Source organism: Saccopteryx leptura, chromosome 7 (genome assembly GCF_036850995.1).
Source record: "Saccopteryx leptura isolate mSacLep1 chromosome 7, mSacLep1_pri_phased_curated, whole genome shotgun sequence".
NCBI classification, from domain to species: Eukaryota; Metazoa; Chordata; class Mammalia; order Chiroptera; family Emballonuridae; genus Saccopteryx; species Saccopteryx leptura.
This window is the reverse complement of record NC_089509.1, coordinates 8,926,250-8,950,121: the sequence shown is the minus strand read 5'-3', so window position 1 is coordinate 8,950,121 and position 23,872 is coordinate 8,926,250. Positions and strand designations below refer to the sequence as shown.

The window sequence follows — 23,872 nt, the reverse complement described above, 5'->3', positions numbered from 1 at the left end:
GAGGAATATCTTGGGTGCTGGGTTCCTCAGAGGAGCATGGGGTCCCCGTCCCATACCAGTCTCCACAGCCCAGGGTAAACATGATAAATGAGTGAGACAGAGGCTGCTGGAGTCTCAGGTATTCCTCTTAAAGGGCCCACACACTGAATTTCTCAGACTCACTGGCTCTGAGCTCCAGTGCTGTGGCCCCAGCTTGAAAGGCTCCAGGCCATAGAGGGAAGAACTGAATTGTCCAGTAAGGGCCAGGGGGGTGGACAGTTTTCTCCCAGACAAAAGTGCTATCAGAGGCCATTGTTCTTTTTCTGAGCACTGCCCCCTAACCCCCGGAGCCTGCTAGCCTTATCTGAGCCTCCATCAACCTGGTTCAGGCTGCTCACCTGCCACAGTGATTCCTCGAGACCCCACCTCACCAGCTTGCAGGCCCACCCAAACCATTTCAAATGGCTCTTCCAGAAAAATGAAATTAAATAATAAATAAGTCACACTTTTCCTCACAAATATATTACTTTACAACAAGAAAGAACAATGAGAACCTGCAGAAAGGAAACAACACCACAGATTTTCACTTAAATAGCAGAGCCTGGAGTTAATTTTTAAAGTTTATTTGTCAACTTCAAAACTCACTAGTGGAGTAAAGAGCTTAATATAGGTATGCGAAAAGGAAAACCCGTGCACTTTTCACCAGGATGAAATGGGATTAGCTTTGTAGTTCTTATAATCTTCTTCACAGAAGAATGCAATTTCAGTTTCATTGGCTGAAAAAGATAGAAACAAAAATGGAAAATAATTTTAATGTAAAGTTGTATTTTAAACAAGTATGGACACCCACATTACTTGGATTTAGTGATTTAGACACCTAAAGTGAGAAAGATGAGTTATTGTTTGGTTTCACATTTCAAATCAACAAGAAGTATAAATTATATAAGAATCTAGGATTCAACTAATTTAAAAGTAAAGAGAAAAATAAACAAAAAAATTAAAAATAAGAATTAACACAAGAATCTGGTTTTCAGGAAATCATAACTTTGCTCCCTTTCCACTGTCCTAGAAAATAACAAACCTTTATTTTTTTCAAATTTGCTACTCAATTACTGAAGGAAAAACTCTTTTTTCCTCTGAAATAAGCCTGTAGATATAATAATTTAATACTCAAAGGATCAGTAGAATATTTTACAGATCACTTTACATTCTCCCTCATGACCCATCAAAATATGTGTCTGAAGAAGTTAATTTTTTGCCTGCTATGATTTATTCATGAGGCTTCAACAATATGCAAAGTGAAAGACACAAATTGGCTTCTACCGCAATACCTTCAAATAGCTCTAATTATTCACAGGGGATATGGCACAGCTAAAGGACCCACAAAGGTTCAGAGCAGTCACAATTCTTTCAACCTAGCAGGTCAAGGACTCTGTCTTCTAAAACAATAAGTCAGCAACATTATTAATTCAGACTGGAGACAAATCTGATGGAAAGCCTTCCAATTATTAAACATGCAATTCTTCAAGGTGTTGCGCCAACAAGTTCCATATTCGTTTTTTAAATTAAACCAGAAGTTAATACAGTCTGTTTAGCTTTTACAGGAAAAGCAAAAAGGCCTTCAGAATCTCGACAGGAAAACAGACGAGATTATTTGTAATGAATACTGATCACTCAATTAACATATCCTCTAAAAACAGACAAGTAAAAACTATTCGAGTCAAATAAATAGGATAATCAGGAGGGTCACCAAAGATTATCACTTCATTTACAACTCTAGTCTCATCATTAGAATCTGTCACAAAAGAAGGAAATTAAAATACTTAGCATGACATTTCATTAAGAATGATTTTGCTGGTTTTAAGAATATCAAGTTTAATGTTTCTCAACTGTAAGTTATCCATGCTCATTACAGAAAATACAGAAATGTTGAAAGGAAAAAATAAAGTCACCCATAGTCTCAGAATGTCATTCTAGTCCACTACATGGAAATCAATCTTGATAAAAATCAAACTATCATCACAGTGAAGATTCAATGAGGAGGGGTGCATTTAGTTAATACATAGTTAAATTGTACTCCTCAAAAAACCTTTTAAAATAATGGGTAAGAGGCTCCACACTTGAAATCAGTAAAATACTGAAAAGGGGCTTCAAAGAGTCCGATCTTCAAAGATAAAATATTTTGAGGTCTATCCTCTATATGAAAAGCTCCTAGGGTTTCCTTTTTGAAGGGAAACAAACCCAAAAGTGGGCATATACATTGCAAGTGATTCTTATCATCCTTCTAATGGAGAATGAGCTATATATAGCACCCTGTTCTTCCTCTAGGTTTCATCTACAATGATGTGCTATTTACACACAGAACTTTACACAGTGCTTTGTCCACACAGCACTCGCCTCCCTGCACGCTAACAGCAATGACAATGTGCACTTACTGCAGTTGACATCAACTGGACCGCTTTTGAGGAACTAATACATCATACAGCTCTTCAGAACAGAAATAACAGGCTCAGAACAAGCTGACGTAAAAAAAAAAGGGCTGACAAGGCATTTTTGTTTTGGCAGCAGGTTCTCTTGGGTCTAATTAACTTATTGATTAATCCATTATTCATATAAAGTATTTACACCTTCTCTCATAATACTGGCTCAAAATGAGATCATATAAGATAAAGATTTTATTTTCAAATTAATGCTTTATTTTTTCAGGATAACTAGATTGACAAATGAATTAAACTCATACAGTGCATGTTGACAAAAATTTTCACCCTTAACAAATTGGAAAATTATCACAAATTAAAAGTTCCTGTGAACGTTCAAAAGTAAGATATAAAATAAATTTTAAATTTTAGGAATGTGGTCCTCAAACAAAAATAGAATAAAATGTGTTTTTTTTTAATCTGTAAAACTGTTGAAAATGTTTGAATGGTTTCATGTACTTATAATGCAAATTTAGTTACCAATCAAAGTAAAAATGAATTATGAAAGATTTTCAAGACCTCTATAAGACCAACCTTTCCACCATTATCCCTTAAATTCTTGCTTCCCAAATTCTATTTAAAATGGCTCTGGAAGAACCCCCAGGAATCTGCAGTATGCTGATCCCCGAGGGCACCTGACTTTAAATTAAAAGTGCTGCAGGCACCAGTGCATCCCGGCGCATGGAGCCTTGGCTTGTGAATCTGAAATGAACATGCAATCTATAATCCAATAAATACACCGCCAGCTCGTCCCTTCGTCTTACTATCGAATGAAATCAAGAGCTCTCCAAACGCATTTGAGGATCATTTTAATACTGACTTTCAAGTTTAATGACATAAACACAGCCAGAACATTTCAACTTTGGCTATGAAATCAATAATTTTATGTTTTTTCAAACAGTCAGACACACACACACACACACACACACACACACACACACACACCCCTTTCACAAGAAAGTAATAGTAATGACTTTAAATAAAAGAATATAAGGAAAAGCAATTCTAAATGTAAAATGTCAAGGAAAATTAAATGCAATCTACTTAAACACAAATCACATCTCAATAAACTGGTCTGCGACAAGGTTCACACAGGTTTCTGAGCCCCGAGCTGCATATCAACAGCCCAGAGAGGCATGAGGCACAGACACTGCTGTCTGAAAAATGAGATGCACACGTGTACGCTGACCCTGTGGTACAGAAAATTAATGATCAGGGCAGGCTGTAATGTGATAATAATCGCAGATTACTGACAAAACAAAACAACAGGAAGAGTTAGGAGTGGTCTCTGCAGCAATTTGAGACCCAGAGAACAAAGTTCTCTCCTGCTCCAGGAATAGATTGTATCCTTCCAAGTTTCATAAAGTCCTAATCAACAAATCATTCAAAACTGTGCTGGCAGCTGAGTTTTATTTCTCAGTTTTCGCTGGAGGAGCTCAACAATCTAGCAAAGAGGTTCCCAACGACTGTGCTTTTATTTCATCTTTGCTCAGTGTCTGTTTCAGATCAGCTGGCAGAGATTTCAAACTGCAGCTTGAAGAAAACAAATCGTAAAATAAATCTGACCTTTGATAGACAGGACACATGCCCATGATTTCCACAAATGTGAAGGGAAGGTAAAAAAAAGAATCATCTATCTATGGTAGGTTCATTCTGGCCCAGCTCTGGAATCTCCAGTACTCCAGGCCCACCACTTCCTTCTCCAAGTCCCAGACTGCGGCTGTTACAATGTTAACATGAAGAACAGCCACCTTAACACAAAATCAAACGTGATCCTGATAAAGGTATGGGAGGCAGTATTAGCTGTACACAGGAGAGAACCAAAAGGAGCCAGGCACAGAGACGGCGTCCTGGCTGTGGACAAATGACAGGAGCAACACGCAAAAAGAGACCGAAGTACAAGGGAGCTTTGGAATTATTACAGGATCTGGCTCGAGGTGACCTCTTCCCCCAGATTGGCACTTACAGAATGGCCCGCTGTATCTTGTTTTTAAAATGTTCCAATAAAGCACAACTGGCTCTAAAAGAGTTTCCCTAACACAATTTCTTTTGTAAACCAGAGACAATTCAATAGATGCAGAATGTAGCAAAACAAAAGATAAAAGATCACCCAAGAAACAAACAAAAAAACCTTACACGCAAATTTATTGCTTAGGGGAATTAGTCCATAAAATTACAATTGTTAAAAACAAGGTAAAATTCATAAAATTTTAAGTAACAATTCTAAGTAAAGCCTTTTTCTTCCTTCCACAAAGCAAATCTTTTTACTTATGCATTTCAGCACGAAGTCCACAAAGGCGCCCCCGCCCCCACCAGGCAGAGCACACAACTGGGAGGCAGCAATGCAGATAAAGGGCCAGAGTGGTAACTGGAGACTCTCTGTGAGAAAAGACGTCTTCAAACAAGTTTGCTCCCCTAATTTCACCTCCCTTTCAGTCTTTCTTTTCCCTTTCATGAATTCTACAGAAAAGTCCTAATAATAAATTTGTTGCAGTGGCATTATTCCCATGGCAACTGGCTATGATAGCAGAGTGACAGCTCCACAGCAAGATCAAGTGCTAGAGAGGAAGTGAGTGATGACTTGGAATTTTCCTCTTAAACCTCTTCAAAATCTAACCAGACATGGCACTGAGGGAGGGATAATTCCCTAGAAAAATCACACACTTCAAAGATCATTTTTATAATTCTACTCCCACTTAGAATTCCCTATCGCTCTCCAGGGACCATTACCTCCTCCCCCTGCATGACTGCACCTTGTTCTCCCTGGGACACCAACACTGCTCTAGGCAACAGAGAGGAACACGCAGAAGAGAGAATGGTTCCCAGCAGTGACTCAAGTCGCCCTCAGCCAGGGCTCCGAGCTTGTCAGGGCAGGAGGGCAGGGGAAGTCCTTGCACTGCCCTGAAACTCGTAGAGGTCTCATGAAAAGGATCTGATTCGATCAGAGACCTTGGTCCAAACTAGAAAGACAAAAAAGAGGAATTTGATTCTCACCTGTACAGGTGTTTCAGTACATACACCTGAAATTAAGGAAAATTAGACCAACAACTCAGCATTTTAATTCATTCAAAGCATTTGCCACTTGCCTTCTCCAAATGGTTTCTAAATAAAATAAGTACACTGCTCACAAAAATTAGGGGATATTTTATCACTTCATATTCATTTTGAAATGTTCCTTAATTTTTGTGAGCAGTATATTTTGAGGCCTTGACGTACATTCCTCCAGATGCTTCTGGTTCTTTCTTTCATTCACCCTGATGACAACCCTCTGAAACAGGTTTAGTTATTTGTTTTGCTTCATAGAAATCAAAATAGAAGTTCAGAGAAGCTGAATGGCTTACAGAAGGTCATGAAGCAAGTAAAATGCAGGGCCTTCATTCAAATCAATTTTCTCTAACTTTAGGACTTTATTTCTTACAAAAAATATATGTAATTTATATGTAAACTATAGAAAAATTTTAAGTTATAAGAACAATTAGATAATATGGTAAAGAAAAAAAATCTTTTTTTTTTTTTTAGCAATGCTACCTCCCAGAAAAACCATTTCTATAATTTTGGCAAGTGATGTTTTCTCTTTATACACATATAGACATGTGAATATATATATTTTTAAATATTTATCTATTTTTTTAAGATTTTATTTATTCATTTTAGAGAGAGGAGACAGAGAGAGAGAGAAGGGAGGGAGGAGCAGAAAGCATCAACTCCCATATGTGCCTTGACCAGGGAAGCCCAGGGTTTCAAACCAGCAACCTCAGTGTTTCAGGTCAACACTTTTACCCACTGCGCCACCGCAGGTCAGGCAATATACATATTTTTAAACAATAAAGGTGTCACACAATATATTCTATTTCTAGTCAATAAACAAAGCTCTACAACAGAGGTTCACAAACAGGGAAGGTGAGAGAGCACAGCCGCCTCTCTGAAGACATATCACAACCTCACAGGAGTCACAGAGCTTGAGGAAGCCTGTTACCCTTGGCTTGACAGCAGGTTAAGTTTGAGAAAGTTTTACTGGTCAAGCTGACCAACAGAAAGTTTCAGGTAACATACACATTTCCCAACACTACCACTTTCTTCATGCCTGCTAGTTAAAGTTACTGCTTAGCCAAGGTCACCAAGACAGTGAGCAAGCAGCTTCTCGGGTTGTGAACTCAATCAAGCACTCTGGTTCCAGACTCTACTTCTTAACCACGAGACCGGTATGCTATGCACAACAGGATCTATTTTCATGTGCCTTTCTCTCACGACTAATAAGCTATTCTATCAGTAGAATTTCTTATCTTTTTCAAGTTAATTAAAAGAGCTCTTATAAAGTCAAGCTAATAACTTTTTGTCCTATACAGTGCAAATGCTTTTCCCTAGTTTATTGCTCCTCTCTAAACTCTTTACATATTTTTAGTTTTTATGTGGTCAAATCTATCACTTCTCCCTACCTTATGGCTCTGCCTTCATAGATATGCTCAGAAAGTTCTTCTCCTCCCCAAGATTATAAAACTATTGAGCTACATTTCAAAATAATTTTACATTATAACACTTAATCCATCTAGAATTTATTTTGAAATAAAGACTGAGATAAAAAAAAAAAAAACTTAAATTTTATTTTCCCAAGCACTTTGGCAATGAGCCCCATATCATGTTCTGGCTAATTCATTCTTTTTTTAATTTTTATTTTTCTGAGATAGAGAGAGGGGGGAGGAAGAGACGGGGAGAGAGAGAGAAAGAGAGGGAAAGAGAAAGAGGAAAAGCAAAAGAGGAAGAGAGAGAGATGAGAAGCATTAACTCGTAGTTGCAACACTTTAGTTATTTATTGAATGCTTCTCATATGTGCCTTGACCGAGGGCCTCAAGCCAAGCCAGTAACACCTTGCTCAAGCCAGCGAGCTTGGGCTCAAGCCAGCAAGCTTGGGTTAAAACCAGTGACCTTGGTATCATGTCAAGGCTCCTGTGCTCAAGCCAGTGACCCCACACTCAAGCTGGTGACCCTGCACTCAAGCCGGTGGCCTCGAGGTTTTGAACCTAGGACCTCAGTGTCCCAGGTTGATGCCCTAATCCAGGGGTCCCCAAATTTTTTACATAGGGGGCCAGTTCACTGTCCCTCAGATTGTTGGAGGGCTGGACTATAAAAAAAAACTATGAACAAATCCCTATGCACACTGCACATATCTTACTTTAAAGTAAAAAAACAAAATGGGAACAAATACAATATTTAAAATAAAGAACAAGTAAATTTAAATCAACAAACTGACCAGTATTTCAATGGGAACTATGCTCCTCTCACTGACCACCAATGAAAGAGGTGCCCCTTCCGGAAGTGCGCGGGGGGCTGGATAAATGGCCTCAGGGGGCTGCATGTGGCCCGCAGGCCGTAGTTTGGGGACCCCTGCCCTAATCAGTACACCACCACCGGTCAGATAGTGGCTAATTTATTCTTTCTCCACTTATTTGATGTGTCAAAAACTGATGCCTGACCAGGCGGTGGCGCAGTGGATAGAGCATCGGACTGGGATGCAGAAGACCCAGGTTCGAGACCCTGAGGTCGCCAGCTTGAGCGCAGACTCATCTGGTTTGAGCAAAGCTCACCAGCATGGACCCAAGGTCACTGGCTCCAGCAAGGGGTTACTTGGTCTGCTGAAGGCCCGCGGTCAAGGCACATATGAGAAAGCAATCAATGAACAACTAAGGTGTCTCAATGAAAAACTAATGACTGATGCTTCTTATCTCTCTCCGTTCCTGACTGTCTGTCCCTATCTATCCCTCTCTCTGACTCTCTGTCTCTGTAAAAAAAAAATTTTTTTTGAAAAAATTGTGAAATCCTTCTTTTTAGTTTGTTTTTGGATTTTTCAGTCTTTTTGATAGATCCATCAATTCCTACATCAATACCAATCTGTCATGTTCATTATAGCTTTCTGTGGGTCTAGATCGCAGGGGCTGCATGCCTCAATAACATGGGTGCCACCTGCCATAATAACAGGATAGCATTTGAAGAAATAAATGCCAAAATAAAATTGTTTTTTCAAATAATAGCAATCAATCATATGTATAATTATATGGTCAATATTATATATTCATAATGTGGAAAGACATAAATAGTATAAACACAGAAAACAAGTTTAAGGTTTCATAAGATGTTATTTTAAAATCCTATTTAAATTGGAAGATTTGTCAGGAACTCACTTTAGCCACATGTATCACTCAAAAGTGGATTCCTGACATCTGTGTCTAAAATAACTCAATAGAACACCTGTCAAAAAGAATATAAGGCTTCCTAACATGGACCTCACATATAGTGCGCCTTAACCAGTGCATATAAATAACTATAAAGTGTGATTCATGATGTTTCATTAGTGTCGCTAACCACAGCAGTATGTCAGAGGCATAGTGCCTTCCACTACTCACACCTCTCTTAAAATTGTCACTCCTATTGCCAGATAAGCTTTAGGTGTACCTATAAGTAGAATTAGAGTGACATCTAATGGTTACAAAATATGTAACACAGCATTTCTTTAAACTAGAACTATATGCCTTTTCCAGTCTGACAGGGTAAATTGGGCAAGCTCTCACCTGCACACTCCAGGCTCCTATTGAAATCCCAGAGTGGCGTCAGAAACCACACTGCATGTTCTGCAAACAACATCTCACTCCATTATTCAATGCCAGTCCATTGCTCTCACATCATTAGTTCAAATGATGCTGATAAGAGTAAGCAGGCTATTAAGTAATAATAATCTGTCAATCACTTAAAATAACCCTTGCAGAATTCTGAGCATACCCTCTGAGATGAACTATTTGCACTTGGAACACTTAGAGAGCAGATAACCACTGCCTCAGTCAATGATCTGAATGCTTGTCACTCTTCTCCCTGAAATAATCACCCGGTGGTGGAAACAGCACCAAGGGTAGCACCCTCTTAGCAGTGAGCTGTCCACATACAGTCAGCCGGGCGCCACCATGCAGGCCAGCTCAGGCTGGTACCGCCCCACTCTCCTCACCGATTCCAGCTGCTTTCAGAGTGCCGTCTTCTTGCAGCAGGAGTCTGTCGTCATCTTCCAAACTCAGCACAAGCTCATTTGTCTAGAAAGAAAGCAAATCTGCATTTTATCAGTGCTTCTATGTGGTCTGTATTTGGTAAGAACTTCAGGCAATCGTAATGATATAAATCACAGTCTACTCCCATCACTGTAAGGAGAAAAGTGAACAGTGAGCAACTACTAAGTGCACACACTATGGCTCTAGGGAGACAGGCTGTGGCACAGGGCTTTGGGTCTCAATGTGGGCTAACATTGAGTGCCCAGCTGCATGTTCTTAACAAACCACACGGCCTCTCTTAGACTCGGCTTCCTCATCTGTAGAAAAGGGGGAAAAATATATCTCCTCTGTTGCTCTGTGCTGAGGATGAAATGAAATGACACATAGAAAACACAGTGTAGTGTCCGTCAAACCGCAAGAACTATCTCTGTTAGCTGTTAACTGTTCTCATTCTTGCTTAATGTTTGTTGAATAAAGAATTAATGAAATAAAGAATTAATGTATCAATCTTTTATGGTTTCTGTGTTCCCTATCATACTTAGAAACACCTTCACTAGAAGATTACTTTTGAAACTTCATGTTTTCTTCAAGTGTTTTTATTCATTTCATTCTTTACTTTTTTTAATTATGAAGGATTTCTAACATGCAATGTAGAGAATAGTACAGTGAACCTTCTGTGTACCCATCACCCAGCTTGAACTAATCATTACTCATCTTCACTCTAGTTCATCTTTATCCCCATTATGGCTTTCATTTTCAAACCTAAGTCATTCATTAAACAGGTCTTTACTGTCCTCACATGTGCTTTGACCAGGGGGTTCAAGCCAAGCCAGTAATCCCTTGCTCAAGCCAGAGACCTTGGGCTCAAGCCAGTCACCTTGGGCTTTAAGCCAGTTGGGCTCAAGTCAGCAACTCCACACTCAAGCACGATGAGTCTATGCTCAAGCAGGTCACTTCAAGGTTTTGAACTTGAGACCTCGGCATCCCAGGTCAACACCCTATCCACTGTACTACCACCAGTCTACAGGAAATAAAAATTTTAAGTTACTAATTCATAGTCAACAACATATATACCCTAATGCTATTTTCTTTATAACCTCTCATATGTATTTATTTGAAAGCTGATTTGAGTTTATCAAGGGTATCTACAAACAACAAAGGGAATAAAATTAAGTGAATTCATAAATAAATACTTCAATCAAAAATTGTTATAGAAACATTCCTATGAATGGGACACTGTGATAGGTATTGGAGCTGTGAAGAATAAGATACGTCCCCTTGCACTTGAGTAGTTTGTATAACAGAGGAAGATTACTGCTATTATTAGGAGTCAGTACAGTACAAGGGTCATCGAGATTCAAGAAAAAGAATCACTCTAGTCTGTGTAAGAAGTGAAATTTTGATTGTAGTTTCATAAAAAATTACTCTAAAAAATAATAAAACAGGAATGTAAACAAACAATAAACACAATAAGCAGTTCTCTCTGGGACAGGCAGGACCGTTAGGCTTGCAGGTCATGCCCTGTGGGGAACTAGAGCGTCTGCCCCCAGAGCCACGTCCTGAGCCTTCTCTTCCAAGGCAGGGGAGGCAACTCAGAGAAAGCAGATTATTCTTATTTGCTATGGGCTCCTTTCTTTCCTTATAGGATTCAGAAAATCAAAGAGCCTGGTTAGCCAGATAATAAGTGGCTTCTTTTATATGTAGCCTGAATTTACAAAGTTTTGTGCTTATTTTATGTTAAATATTTGTTTGATATATAACATGAATCTTTTTTTAATTTTTTTGTTTGTTTATTTGATTGATTTTAGAGAGAGAGGAAGGGAGAGAAAGAGAAAGAGACAAGAACATACATCTATTCCTGTATGTGTTCTTACCAAGGATTGAACCAGCAACCTCTATGCTTTGAGATGATGCTCTAACCAGCAGAACATCCGGCCAGGGCTACATGAATCCTTTTTTAAAAATTAACACTTTTTAACGGAGCTACAATGAATAGGAACATGACTTAGAGGGTTTTTTTTCTTTAATGGAAAAGTAAAGCTGTAGAAAGGGTATTTACAAAATGAAAATGCTATCATGATGAAAATATTTTAGAAGTACAGGTCTTGCCTGACCAGTAGTGGCACAGTGGATACAGTGTTGACCTGGGATGCTGAGGTCCCAGGTTCAAAATCCCAAGGTGGGCCTGACCTGTGGTGGCGCAGTGGATAAAGCATCGACCTGGAAATGCTGAGGTCACCGGTTCGAAACCCTGGGCTTGCCTGGTCAAGGCACATACAGGAGTTGATGCTTCTAGCTCCTCCCCCCCCTTCTCTCTCTCTCTCTCTCTGTCTCTCCCTCTCCTCTCTAAAATGAATAAATAAAAATTTAAAAAAAATCCCAAGGTGACTGGCTTGAGCGCAGGCTTATCTGGCTTGAGTGTGGGGTTGCAAGCTTGAGCATGGGATCCATCGACATGACCCCATGGTCACTGGCTTGAGCTCAAAGTCGTTGGCTTGAAGCCCAAGGTCTCTGACTTGAGCCCAAGGTTGCTGGCTTGAGCAAGGGTCACAGGCTCGGCTTGATCCCCCTCTCCTAGGTCAAGGCACATATGAGGAGTAATCAATAAACAACTAAAATGCCACAACTATGAGTTGATGCTTCTCATCTCTCTCCTTTCCTGTCTCTCTCTCATTAAAAATAAATAAATAAAGATAAAAAGAAATACATGACTTCATGTATTCACTAAGTCAACCAACATTGATTACTTTCTATGTACCAGACACTGTACATATTAAACGTACCTTTGCTTTATGTGCCTGATGAATAATCTTTAATTTATCTGAAAGAAAAAACAAGTTGTATTTTTACAAAGATTATTCTATTGGGAAATTTAAGTCGTTACTATATGACAAGGTTCTCTTAAAAATCGAGCATATAGTAAAAGACAAATTACTTTTCATCTTATTAAAAGTAAATATCACTGTATAAAGATATTTTAAAGCCTAGGTCTTTGACACACACAACTGTGTGTGTGCTATAACCTGAAGTCAACTAGTCACATTTCCCTTAGATAGAACACAGGTGAACCACATTACTTTATCCTGGTTTTTTAAGTTATTAGATGCTAAGATTAGCAAACAATGTGGAAAAAAAATGTCTTAAATTAAGACAGGCATTTATAAAAACGGTTCCAAAATATCTACTAATCTCTCAGAATAGCTATAGTGACAGGAGGTCAAATGATCACACTGACAAGTCATTACCACGCTAAAAATTCAAACACTATCAAAGGTCACTGGTAATCTGAGCAAAGCTGCTAATGCACAAAGAATACCAACACATATCTGCTCCTGGTTTTCAGCTACTTCATAGGCGTACACTGTCTAACCTGCTTTACTCAATCCCTCCTTCACTCCTTAATCTGTTTATCTTACAGTCAGGCTATACAGTGCTTTTCCAATAAGCAATTTCTCCACATTGGGTAAAATTCTAACTTTGCCGGCAAATCTAGCATTCCACAGGTTTAAATTCATAAAGTTTCCAATTCTTCACTCTAGTTCATTTAACCATTTAATTAGTGTATTGTGATTACATGTATGTATTATACCTGAATAAACTCTTAACCTTAAACTAAAATTTGTTTCTCTCCATCATGCTGTTTGATTCAAAAAGGAATTCCAACAATGAAATAAAAGAAAGAACCTATTTAAAACACAGACCTTGCTTTAACTATGTCCTAATAATACAGAAGGAATATCTATCCAGTTAGGAGCTAGCACTCTGAATTTTCCATTATTTAAGTAGTCAAATTTTAATTATCTATTGCAACATTACTGCAAGGTCAGCCTAATACGATGTATTGCTAAAAAGTAAAAAGAAATTTAATCTAAGTAAAATATGCACCTTAGAACACCACCCGCAACTGATAAAAATTAGCTTACAATGTATATAAGAAAACAAACAAATGAGCCTTTTGGATTATCTATTATTCTGAGTTACCTATTACATTCTTTTTCTGAATATAGATCCATATCAGTTTATCACTGAAGACAAGTTAGAGAACCCAATAGTAGTTTGTTGTTATTGTCGTTGTTTTTCAATAAAGGGACTTTGCTTAAAGTCTGTTTATCAACCTGTAAAACTAGAGTTTGACCATAGGAAATATTCATCATGTTCTATATATTTTTCCAATGAGCCTTTAAGTTAGAAATATCTTTGCTCTAATAAGTTCTGCAACCCACAATAAGAAGGCCACACTTTTTAGCAAAAAAATAAATGCGTTGAACAGAGATTTTCACCAGATTTTTCTCTCTAACAGAAATTGGTTCAAGACTGGGAAGAATGTAAGAAAGGAGAAATGAAAAGGTAGCAGAAGGTGTGTATTAATGTCCCTTTCTTTTTATTTCTCTTGTTTTTTTGTTTGTTATTATTTATTATTAAATTTAATGCAGTGACATTGATAAATCAGGGTACATATGTTGAGAGAAAACATCTCCAGATTATTTTGACCTTTGATTGTGCTGTATACCCCTCACCCAGAGTCAAATTGTCTTCTGTCACCTTCTATCTGGTTTTCTTTGTGCACCTCCCCTCCCCCATCCCCTCTCTCCTTCCTCGCCCCATCCCCCCTCCCCCCACACCCCCACCCCCATTGCCATAACATTCTTGTTCATGTCTCTGAGTCTCATTTTTATGTCCCATCTATCTATGGATTCATATACATCTTAGTTTTTTCTGATTTACTTATTTCACTCCGTATAATGTTATCAAGGTCCATCCATGTTATTGTAAATGATCTGATGCCATCATTTCTTATGGCTGAGTAGTATTCCATAGTATATATGTACCAACGCTTTTTAATCCACTCGTCCTCTGAAAGACACTTGGGCTGTTTCCAGATCTTCGCTATTGTGAACAATGCTGCCACAAACATGAGGGTGCATTTCTCCTTTTGGAGCCATTCTATGGTGTTCTTGGGGTATATTCCTAAAAGTGGGATAGCTGGGTCAAAAGGCAGTTCGATTTTCAGTTTTTTGAGGAATCTCCATACTGTTTTCCACAGTGGCTGCACCAGTCTGCATTCCCACCAACAGTGCAGGAGGGTTCCCTTTTCTCCACATCCTCGCCAGCACTTATTCTGTGTTGTTTTGTTGATGAGCGCCATTCTGGCTGGTGTGAGGTGATATCTCATTGTGGTTTTAATTTGCATTTCTCTAATGATTAGTGATGTTGAGCATTTTTTCATATGCCTATTGGCATCATCTGTATGTCCTCTTTGGAGAAGTGTCTATTCATTTCTTTTTCCCATTTTTTAATTGGATTCTCTTCCTGGTGTTGAGATTTACAAGTTCTTTATAAATTTTAGTTATTAACCCCTTATCAGATGTATTGTCAAATATGTTCTCCCATTGTGTAGTTTGTCTTTTTATTCTGTTCTTATTGTCTTTGGCCGTGCAAAAGCTTTTTAATTTGATATAGTCCCATTTGTTTATCCTGTCTTTTATTTCACTTGCCCGTGGAGATAAATCAGCAAATATATTGCTCCGAGAGATGTCAGAGAGCTTACTGCCTATGTTTTCTTCTAAGATGCTTATGGTTTCACGGCCTACATTTAAGTCTTTTATCTATTTTGAGTTTATTTTTGTGAGTGGTGTAAGCTGGTGATCTAGTTTCATTTTTTTGCAGGTAGCTGTTCAATTTTCCCAACACCATTTGTTGAAGAGGCTGTCTTTACTTCATTGTATTTCCTTACCTCCTTTGTCAAATATCAGTTGTTCATAGAGCTGTGGGTTTATTTCTGGGTTCTCTGTTCTGTTCCATTGATCTATATGCCTGTTCTTATGCCAGAACCAGGCTGTTTTGAGTACAATGGCCTTATAGTATAACTTGATATCAGAAAGTGTGATACCTCCCACTTTATGCTTCTTTTTTAAGATCGCTGAGGCTATTTGTGTTCTTTTTTGGTTCCATATAAATTTTTGGAATATGCGATCTATATCTTTGAAGTATGTCATTGGAATTTTAATTGGTATTGCATTGAATTTATGGATTGCTTTGGGTAATATAGACATTTTAATGATGTTCATTCTTCCTAACCATGAGAACGGTATATGCTTCCACTTGTTTGTATCTTCCTTGATTTCTTTTATCAATGCTTTGTAATTTTCCGAGTACAAGTCTTGAGTCTCCTTGGTTAAGTTTACTTCTAGGTACTTTATTTTTTTGGTTGTAATAGTGAAGGGGATTGTTTCCTTAATTTCTCTTTTTGACTGTTCATTGTTGGCATATAAAAATGCCTCTGATTTCTGAGTATTGATTTTATATCCTGCCACTTTGCTGAATTCATTTATCGGTCCAGTAGCTTTTTGACTGAGACTTTAGGGTTTTCTATATACAATATCATATCATCTGCAAATAATGATAGTTTTACTTCTTCTTTTCCAACTTGAATGCCTTTTATTTTTCTTCTTGTCTGATTGCTGTGGCTAGGACTTCCAGGATTACGTTAAATAAGAGTGGTGATAGGGGGTACCCCTGCTTTGTTCCTGATCTTAAGGGGGTTGCTTTAATTTTTGCCCATTGAGTATGATGTTGGCTGTGGGTTTCTCATAGATGGCTTTTATCATGTTGAGGTATGTTCCCTGTATTCCCACTTTGCTGAGAGTTTTGATCATGAATGGGTGCTGGATTTTATCAAATGCTTTCTCTGCATCTATTGAAATTATCATATGGTTTTTCTCCTTCTTTTTGTTTATGTGATGAATCACATTGATTGATTTACAAATATTGTACCAGCCTTGCCTCCCCAGAATAAATCCCACTTGATCATGGTATATGATTTTTTCCATATACTGTTGATCCGGTTTGCTAATATTTTGATGAGGATTTTAGCATTTATATTCATCAGAGATATTGGCCTATAATTTTCTTTCTTTGTGTTGTCTTTGCCTGGTTTTGAAATCAGAATTATGCTCACCTCATAAAAGGAGCTTGGAAGTCTTCCTTCCTCTTGAATTTTTTGAAATAGTTTGAGAAGGATAGGAGTTAGTTCTTCTTTGAGTATTTGGTAGAATTCAGTTGTGAAGCCATCAGGCACCGGACTTTTCTTTGTTGGGAGTTTTTTGATAACTGTTTCGAATCTCATTTGTTGTAATCGGTCTGTTTAGGTTTTCTGATTCTTCCAGATTGATTTTTGGAAGATTGTATGTTTCAAGGAATTTGTCCATTTCATCTAGGTTGTCTAGTTTTTTGGCATACAGTTCTTCATAGTATTTTCTTACAATATTTTGTATTTCTGTTGTGTCAGTTGTTATTTCTCCACTCTCATTTCTAATTTTATTTATTTGAGTCCTCTCTCTCTTTTTCTTGGTGATTCTAGTTAAAGGTTCATCAATCTTGTTTACCTTTTCAAAGAACCAGCTCCTAGTTTCATTGATCCTCTGTACTGTTTCTTTAGCCTCTAAGTCATTTATTTCTGCTCTGATCTTTATTATTTCCTTCCTTCTACTACATTTGGGCTTTACTTGCTGTTCTTTTTCTAATTCTTTTAGATGCAGGGTTAGGTTTTTTATTTGAGCTTTTTCTAGCTTCTGAAAGTGTGCCTGTAGTGCTATGAACTTCCCTCTCAGAACTGCTTTTGCTGTGTCCCATAAATTTTGAGTTGTTGTATGCTCATTGTCATTCGTTTCTAGGAAATTTTTATTTCTTCTTTGATCTCATTCTTAATCCATTCATTATTTAACAACCTGCTATTTAGTTTCCATGTGTTTGAGAATTTTTGAGCTTTTCTGTTGTGGTTCATTTCTAGTTTCATGTCATCATGATCGGAGAAAGTGCCTGATATGATTTCAATCTTCTTAAATTTATTGAGACCACTTTTGTGCCCTAACATGTGGTCTATCCTAGAGAATGTACCATGAGCACTTGAAATGTATATTCTGCTGCTTTAGGGTGAAAGGTTCTGAAGATATCTATTAAATCGAGTTGATCTAGTGTGTCCAATAAGTTTGCTGTTTCTTTGTTAATTTTCTTTCTTGAGGATCTATCTAGTGATGTTAGTGGGGTATTGAAATCCCCTACTATTATAGTATTGCTGTTGATCTTGCCCTTTAAATCCATCAAAGTCTGCTTTATATATTTAGGTGCCCCTATATTAGGTGCATAGATATTTATAATAGTTATATCTTCCTGTTGGATTACTTCCTTTATCATTATGTAGTGGCCTTCTTTATCTCTTACTATATCCTTTGTTTTAAAGTCCAATTTGTCTAAGTATTGCTACCTCAGCATTTTTTTCATTTCCATTTGCATGAAATGTTTTTTTCCATCCTTTTACCTTCAGTCTATGTGTATCTTTTGTTTGAAGGTGTGTCTCTTGTAGACAGCATATGTACGGGTCCTGTTTTCTTATCCACGCAGCTACCCTATGTCTTTTGATTGGGTCATTTAATCCATTTACATTTAAGGTTATTATTGATATGTAGTTGTTTATTGCCATTTTATTCTTTAAAGCTGTATTCCTTTTTTGCTATATTTTTTCCCACTCTGATCTGTTTACAACAGGCCCCTTAACATTTCCTGCAGCACTGGTTTGGTTTTAATGAATTCCTTGAGTTGTTTTTTGTCTGGGAAGCTTTTTATTTCTCCTTCGATTTTAAACAATAGCCTTGCTGGATAAAGTAGTCTTGGTTGTAGGTTCTTGTTCTGCATTACTTTGAATGTTTCTTGCCATTCCCTTCTGGCCTCAAGTGTTTCTGTTGAGAAGTCGGATGTCATCCTTATGGGGGCTCCTTTGCAGGTGATAGCTTTTTTTTCTGTCGCAGCTTTTAATATTTTCTCTTTATCACTTAGCTTTGGTATTTTAATTATGATGTGTCTTGGTGTAGGCTTCTTCGGGTTTCTCTATAATGGAGTCCTCTGTGCTTCTTGAACTTGTGAGAATTTCTCCTGCATTAATTTAGGGAAATTTTCAGCTATGATAATGATTGAACAAAGTCTCTATCCCTTGTTCTTTTTCTTCTTCTTCAGGAACCCCTATGATGCGAATGTTATTTCTCTTCATGTTGTCAGAGAGCTCTCTAAGTGTTTCCTCAGACTTTTGGAGTCTCTTTTCTTTTTTCTTCTCTGCTTTCATGCCTTCATTCCAGTTGTCCTCCAACTCACTGATTCAATCCTCAGCTCTATCTATCCTGTTTTTAATTCCTTCCATTGTGGTCTTTATTTCTGATATTGTATTTGTCATCTCCGACTGATTCTTTTTTATACTTGCTATTTCTTTATTTAGGTGTTCATAATGACCATTCATTGTTGTTCTAAGATCCCTAAGCATCCTTACAATCATTATTTTGAACTCCGCATCTGGAAGTTTGATTATTTCCATATCACTCAGTTCATCTCCTGAAGGTTTCATTTGGATTGCACTTTTTTGTCTTCTCATTGTCTGTGTTTTCTTGTAGAGTTGGTTGACTCTAGGCTTGGTGTTATCTGCCTCCAGTTTTCAGTTGTGTTATTTCTAGGTCTTCTTGGGTTGGTATCAGCTATTATTTGTAATCCACTTTTGGATTTGGGCATCTTTGAAGTCTTGATTTGTTTGTTTTCTTAACAGGTGATAGTCTTGTTTACTGATCTCAGCAGGGGGCTTCCTTGAAACTGTATCCAGGAATGCGGTGGGTGTAACCTGAGACTCTGAAGGCCTCTTCCACCAACTAATCTCTCTGGGGGCAGGGTGTTTTCTCAGCTTCAGTAGGGGGAGGTGTATCTCAGATCTCCATGGAGACCTGAGTTACTGCCCCTCCTCCCCACTTCTTGTTTTCAGCTCTGTCTTGTTGTGCTGATTGGAGCTGGAGAGATGTCTGGAGATCTCTGATCCAGAAGCAATTCAGTACTGTTTTGTGGGGAAGGATCAGTCCCTCCCCCAGCTATGGCCGCCTCCAGCACGGATGAGTCAGCTTTTTTAAGATCGTCTCCTGCATTGCTTAGCCCCTCACAGTCTGTCCCTCTCTCTTTCCTTTCCACTTGGGAGATAAGCTGGTATTTTCAACACACCTCGCTCCCTGGTCACCAGACAAGTGGCTGTGAGCAGTATTTTCTGCTCTTTTCCCTGGGGTGAGATCCCCTCTGGGCTCTCAGCCTCACCCCCCCTCCATTCCTGTAAGCAGGGGAGATTCAGGCCCTCCCTACCAGGTTTTCTGTGGCTTCTTCTTTGCTCCTTGGTTTTTGAGAACTGTTCTTGTAGTCCAGAGTTGGTTTTTCACACTGATTTTTCCTAAACTGATTTGTATTCCAGTTTGGTGGTGAGAGCTGGGTGTCTGTGCGTCCGCCTACTCCGCTGCCATCTTCAGGTCCTCCTCTTTCTCTTTTTTTTAAGTGAGAGAAGGGGAAACAGAGAGACAGATTCTCACATGGGCCCCCATCTTGGGCTGATGCTCAAATCAACCAAGGGTGAGGGTCTGCACTGTAGGCAGACCCTCAGACCAATTGAGCCACTGGCTGCAGGAGGGGAAGAGAGAGAGAAGGGAGAGAAGAAGGGGAAGAGAAGCAGATAGTCACTTCTTCTGTGTGCCCTAACCAGGAACTTGGGACATCCACATGCCAGGCTGATGCTCTATCCACTGAGCCAAACAGCCAGGGCTAATGTCCCTTTCCTTATTAAATCTTTCACTTGTTTTTACTTCTTAAAAAAAAGTCTTCATTATTAACAGAAACAATATTGTGGATATTATTTCCTTAATACAAGTTCCTTGAGGACAGTAACCTCATAAAATAAAAATACTATTTTATATTTGTGCAGTATGTAACATGTTAGCGTGTGCATTGCATAATCGCACACAGCCTTATAATGTAAACAGGATTAGGAGCCCCACACTGCACAGCTGAGATGCCTAGGTAAAAAGGATTTAAAAATAAGACAATATCCCCTGTGCTGTAGGAACAGACACACAGCCTGATCAAGGTAAATCAATAATATATGTAGATCCCAATTAAATCAGAATAATACATTTATAAATGAGTCAAGGGCTCTAAGAAATAGCCTTCCGGTGGCCTGGTGGAGAAAGCCAGCTCTTTGTCCAAGTGACAGCAGCTAACAAAACTGAAATTTGCCCCTGTGCTGTTTCTACTCCCAACACCTGAAGTGATCTATTCCCACAGGGCGGAGTATGTAGCAGTACAAGAGGGCAATGGCAGGTGAGCAAGCAACACTGGGGCCTTTCTTGCTGAACACAAAGCAGCAGATTGTCGATGAGCCAAACTCTGACAAAATCACCTGAAGTCTACCTACACCCTAGGCCTTCTCTAATTTCTTCACAGATAAATGTATCCATTTTTCTGCCAACTCCTCTGACTATTATAGGAATACTAAGACAAAAGGATGTTGCTAAGGTAAAATAATGTCAAAGGTACATTATCTACCATGGTGATTAGCAGTCAGATATTCTGATGCTTTCATTATCTAACTTAGCTTTCCAAATCACGTATATGAAACACAAATTTGAATATACATACAGACCATGTAAAAAAAAAAGGAAAACATATAGTTATTTTAATGAAATGGCATCTGTAGATTGATTCAAGCTTAAGGTTATATTTCAAGGCTATATTTCAAGGCACTGTGTTTTGAAAGTCATGAAAGCCAGAATGGAAAAGTTTCATATTTACTTAATCATGCTTTTTATTCCATTCTCTTATTCAATATTTAGTATGTAAATTCTCTAAGTCCAATAAATCAAAGTACTTTCCACTCAGTGCCTTCAACTTCTGCTTGACTACCCCTTATGACCTCACAATTAGTGTCTGGATATTAAAATGCATAGACACGGGGAAGATTGTGATTTCAAAATATTTTAGGTCATAAGTTGCTCTACCAAATGGGGAAAGAATTAAAAGCTTCTCCAAAGATATGAACTAAGGTAATAAAATATTTATAGTTTAAAATGTCTGTACCAATTAACAGAAATATTTATTAGGTACATTATAATTCTCAAGAGGAGTCTCAAAGTTTGGTATCACTATGCTGAAGGTTAATAGCTAACTGTACCATCTTTATAACAAACAGTGAAACCTAGTTCACTGCCTTATTACTACATTTTAAAATCAACAGTTGCAACATAAAAATTACCACAGAACATGCTCAAGTTACTGGCATTTAAAATCTTAAATTTCCTCTTTTAATTCTTAATCTTTAATCATTTCTCCTTTTCTGATTACCTGGCAAAGAAATTCATTTTAGACATAGTTTGCAAACATGCTATTCCTCATAAATAGGCCATTTCCCTACATGATTACAATATTATTTAACACTACACAGCTAGAATTCCTGTATTTCTAAATAAACTTCCATATTTGTTGTTATTTACAGATAGTAAACTCATTTTTGAAAACCAAATTTAAGCCTTGGCCAGTTGGCTCAGTGATAGAGCATCAGTCTGGTATGTGGATGCCCAGGTTTGATTCTCCATCAGGGCACACAGGAGAAGCGACCATCTGCTTCTCCAACCCTCCCCCTCCCCTTCTGTCTCTCACTCTCCTCCTCCCGCAGTCATGGCTCAATTGGTTCAAGTGCGTTGGCCTCAGCATTGAGGATGGCTCTGTGGAGCCTCCATTTCAAGTGCTAAAAATAGCTTGGTTGTGAGCATGGCTCTCCAGGTAGGCAAAGCATTGGCCCCAGACAGGGGGTGCTGGGTGCATCCCAGTTGGGGCACATGAGGGAGTCTATCTCCCCTTCTCTCACTTAACAAAGAAGGAAAAAAAAGAAAAAGAAAAACCAAATTTAAAATTATATCAACATAAAACTAATGTGACATTACATTCATATATTTTTAAAAGAATAATAAAAAATGGTTACCATATTTATAATTTCTGAATGGTGGTGGCAGGCTGGTCCTTAAAGGAACATCTATAAGAAAAAAGTTACTTTTATTATAACATATTTAAATAAAGATTCATAGTATACACACAGTCTTCTGGTTCTATTCTCCTATAATATATCTCCAGCCTAAGCTACTTCAAAAAAACTGATAGGACACAATAAAGTTGACATACCAGCAAACTCCAAGAGTCATTTAAAACAATGGACCCACTGATAAGATGTTGAGCTGTTACTAGCTGAACTAAGAATTCAGTAACACTATTAAATGAATTGGCATTTCATTAAACACAATCTCCTCTACGTACATTTGAAATATATAGTACACATGTGTGAGACATTATTTTCTATATACTTGATGCTTGTTTAGCATATAAATCTGGGAACTACTTGAGAGTCTGTGGCCAGTAGTGAAAAGCAATGATCTAGAACAATCTGAAACTTACCAAAATGCAGATAATGTAACTTGGCAAAGAAAACAAAACAGAGTAAATATTCTTTTTAAAACAGTGTTCCAAATATCAATATTAGTTTATTAACTAATAACATCTGATGCTACCATCCCTATAGAGGGCAATTTGGTAATGTACTTAAAAATAATATGTGCATCAATTCCCCTTGGAGAATTTATCATATAGACTTTGCACTCGTGTGTGTGTGTGTGTGTGTGTGTGTGTGTGTGTGTGTAGCAAATGACACACATACAAAAGTACTAACTTTAGCATTGCTTAAAATAGCTAATGCTTTAGGAAAACCCAAATGTCCTTCAATGAGGGTGTTTGTTAAAGACATTAGAGTATGCCCAAACAATGCAACATCTTTCAAGGTACGTTGAGAGCAAAGAAGGCATAAGGCCAAACATTATTTTCAGTAAGCCATCGTTTGAGTATAAAGAAGGAAAAATAAGAATATATATTTTCACTTGCTTATACTTTCAATGGAGGAAGTATGCTATGCTGGACAAACAGTGAACAGAAGTGAGAAGGAGACTTCTCACTGTATTCCCCTTTATATTGTGATGTTAAAACCACATGACTATGTTATCTACTAAAGAAAACTTAAAAAACCCACATATTTGAATTAGAAAATGTATTTTTTAAGTACGTTTGCTTTTTAGAAGTTGAACACATACTGAAATTAATATATAATAAAAATAATATATTCATTTATGTCACATTTAAAGTTCCTACTTACAACCAGACATTTCAGGCACAGGGTCAATAGAAGTTACCAAAACAAGTGCCCACTGTGTAAACCTATAAGATAGGTATGTTTGCAGCTAGGGCTATGTCCTAAGCATGGATTCTCCCCTGCTGCACCAGTAGAACAGACTTGTGGCAGGCTGGATTCAAGCATAAATGTTTAAATACAAAGTAAAAACTTCCTGGGAAGATTCTCAGACAAACCAGTTTAAATGTGGCTAGCCAGCCTGACCAGGCGGTGGCACAGTGGATAGAGCGTCAGACTGGGATGCAAAGGATCCAGGTTTGAGACCCCGTAGGTTGCCAGCTTGAGCACGGGCTCATCTGGTTTGATCAAAAAGC

The 23,872-nt window shown here is 38.0% G+C and overlaps 1 protein-coding gene across 6 annotated transcripts in view; it reads right to left on the bottom strand.

Annotated features, from left to right (window-relative positions):
• Positions 1-581: 581 nt before the first annotated feature.
• C7H2orf76 (chromosome 7 C2orf76 homolog) overlaps positions 582-23,872 on the bottom strand; it is an 80,970-nt gene continuing 57,679 nt past the window's right edge. For all 6 annotated transcript variants that reach the window (XM_066345664.1, XM_066345666.1, XM_066345667.1 and 3 more), the window contains 4 exons: positions 22,308-22,358; positions 12,268-12,305; positions 9,448-9,529; positions 582-755 (listed from right to left, as the gene is read on the bottom strand). In XM_066345664.1, coding sequence (XP_066201761.1) covers positions 679-755; positions 9,448-9,529; positions 12,268-12,305; positions 22,308-22,358 — 248 coding nt within the window. In that variant the 3' untranslated portion in view covers positions 582-678. The remainder of the gene's footprint in view (positions 756-9,447; positions 9,530-12,267; positions 12,306-22,307; positions 22,359-23,872) is intronic.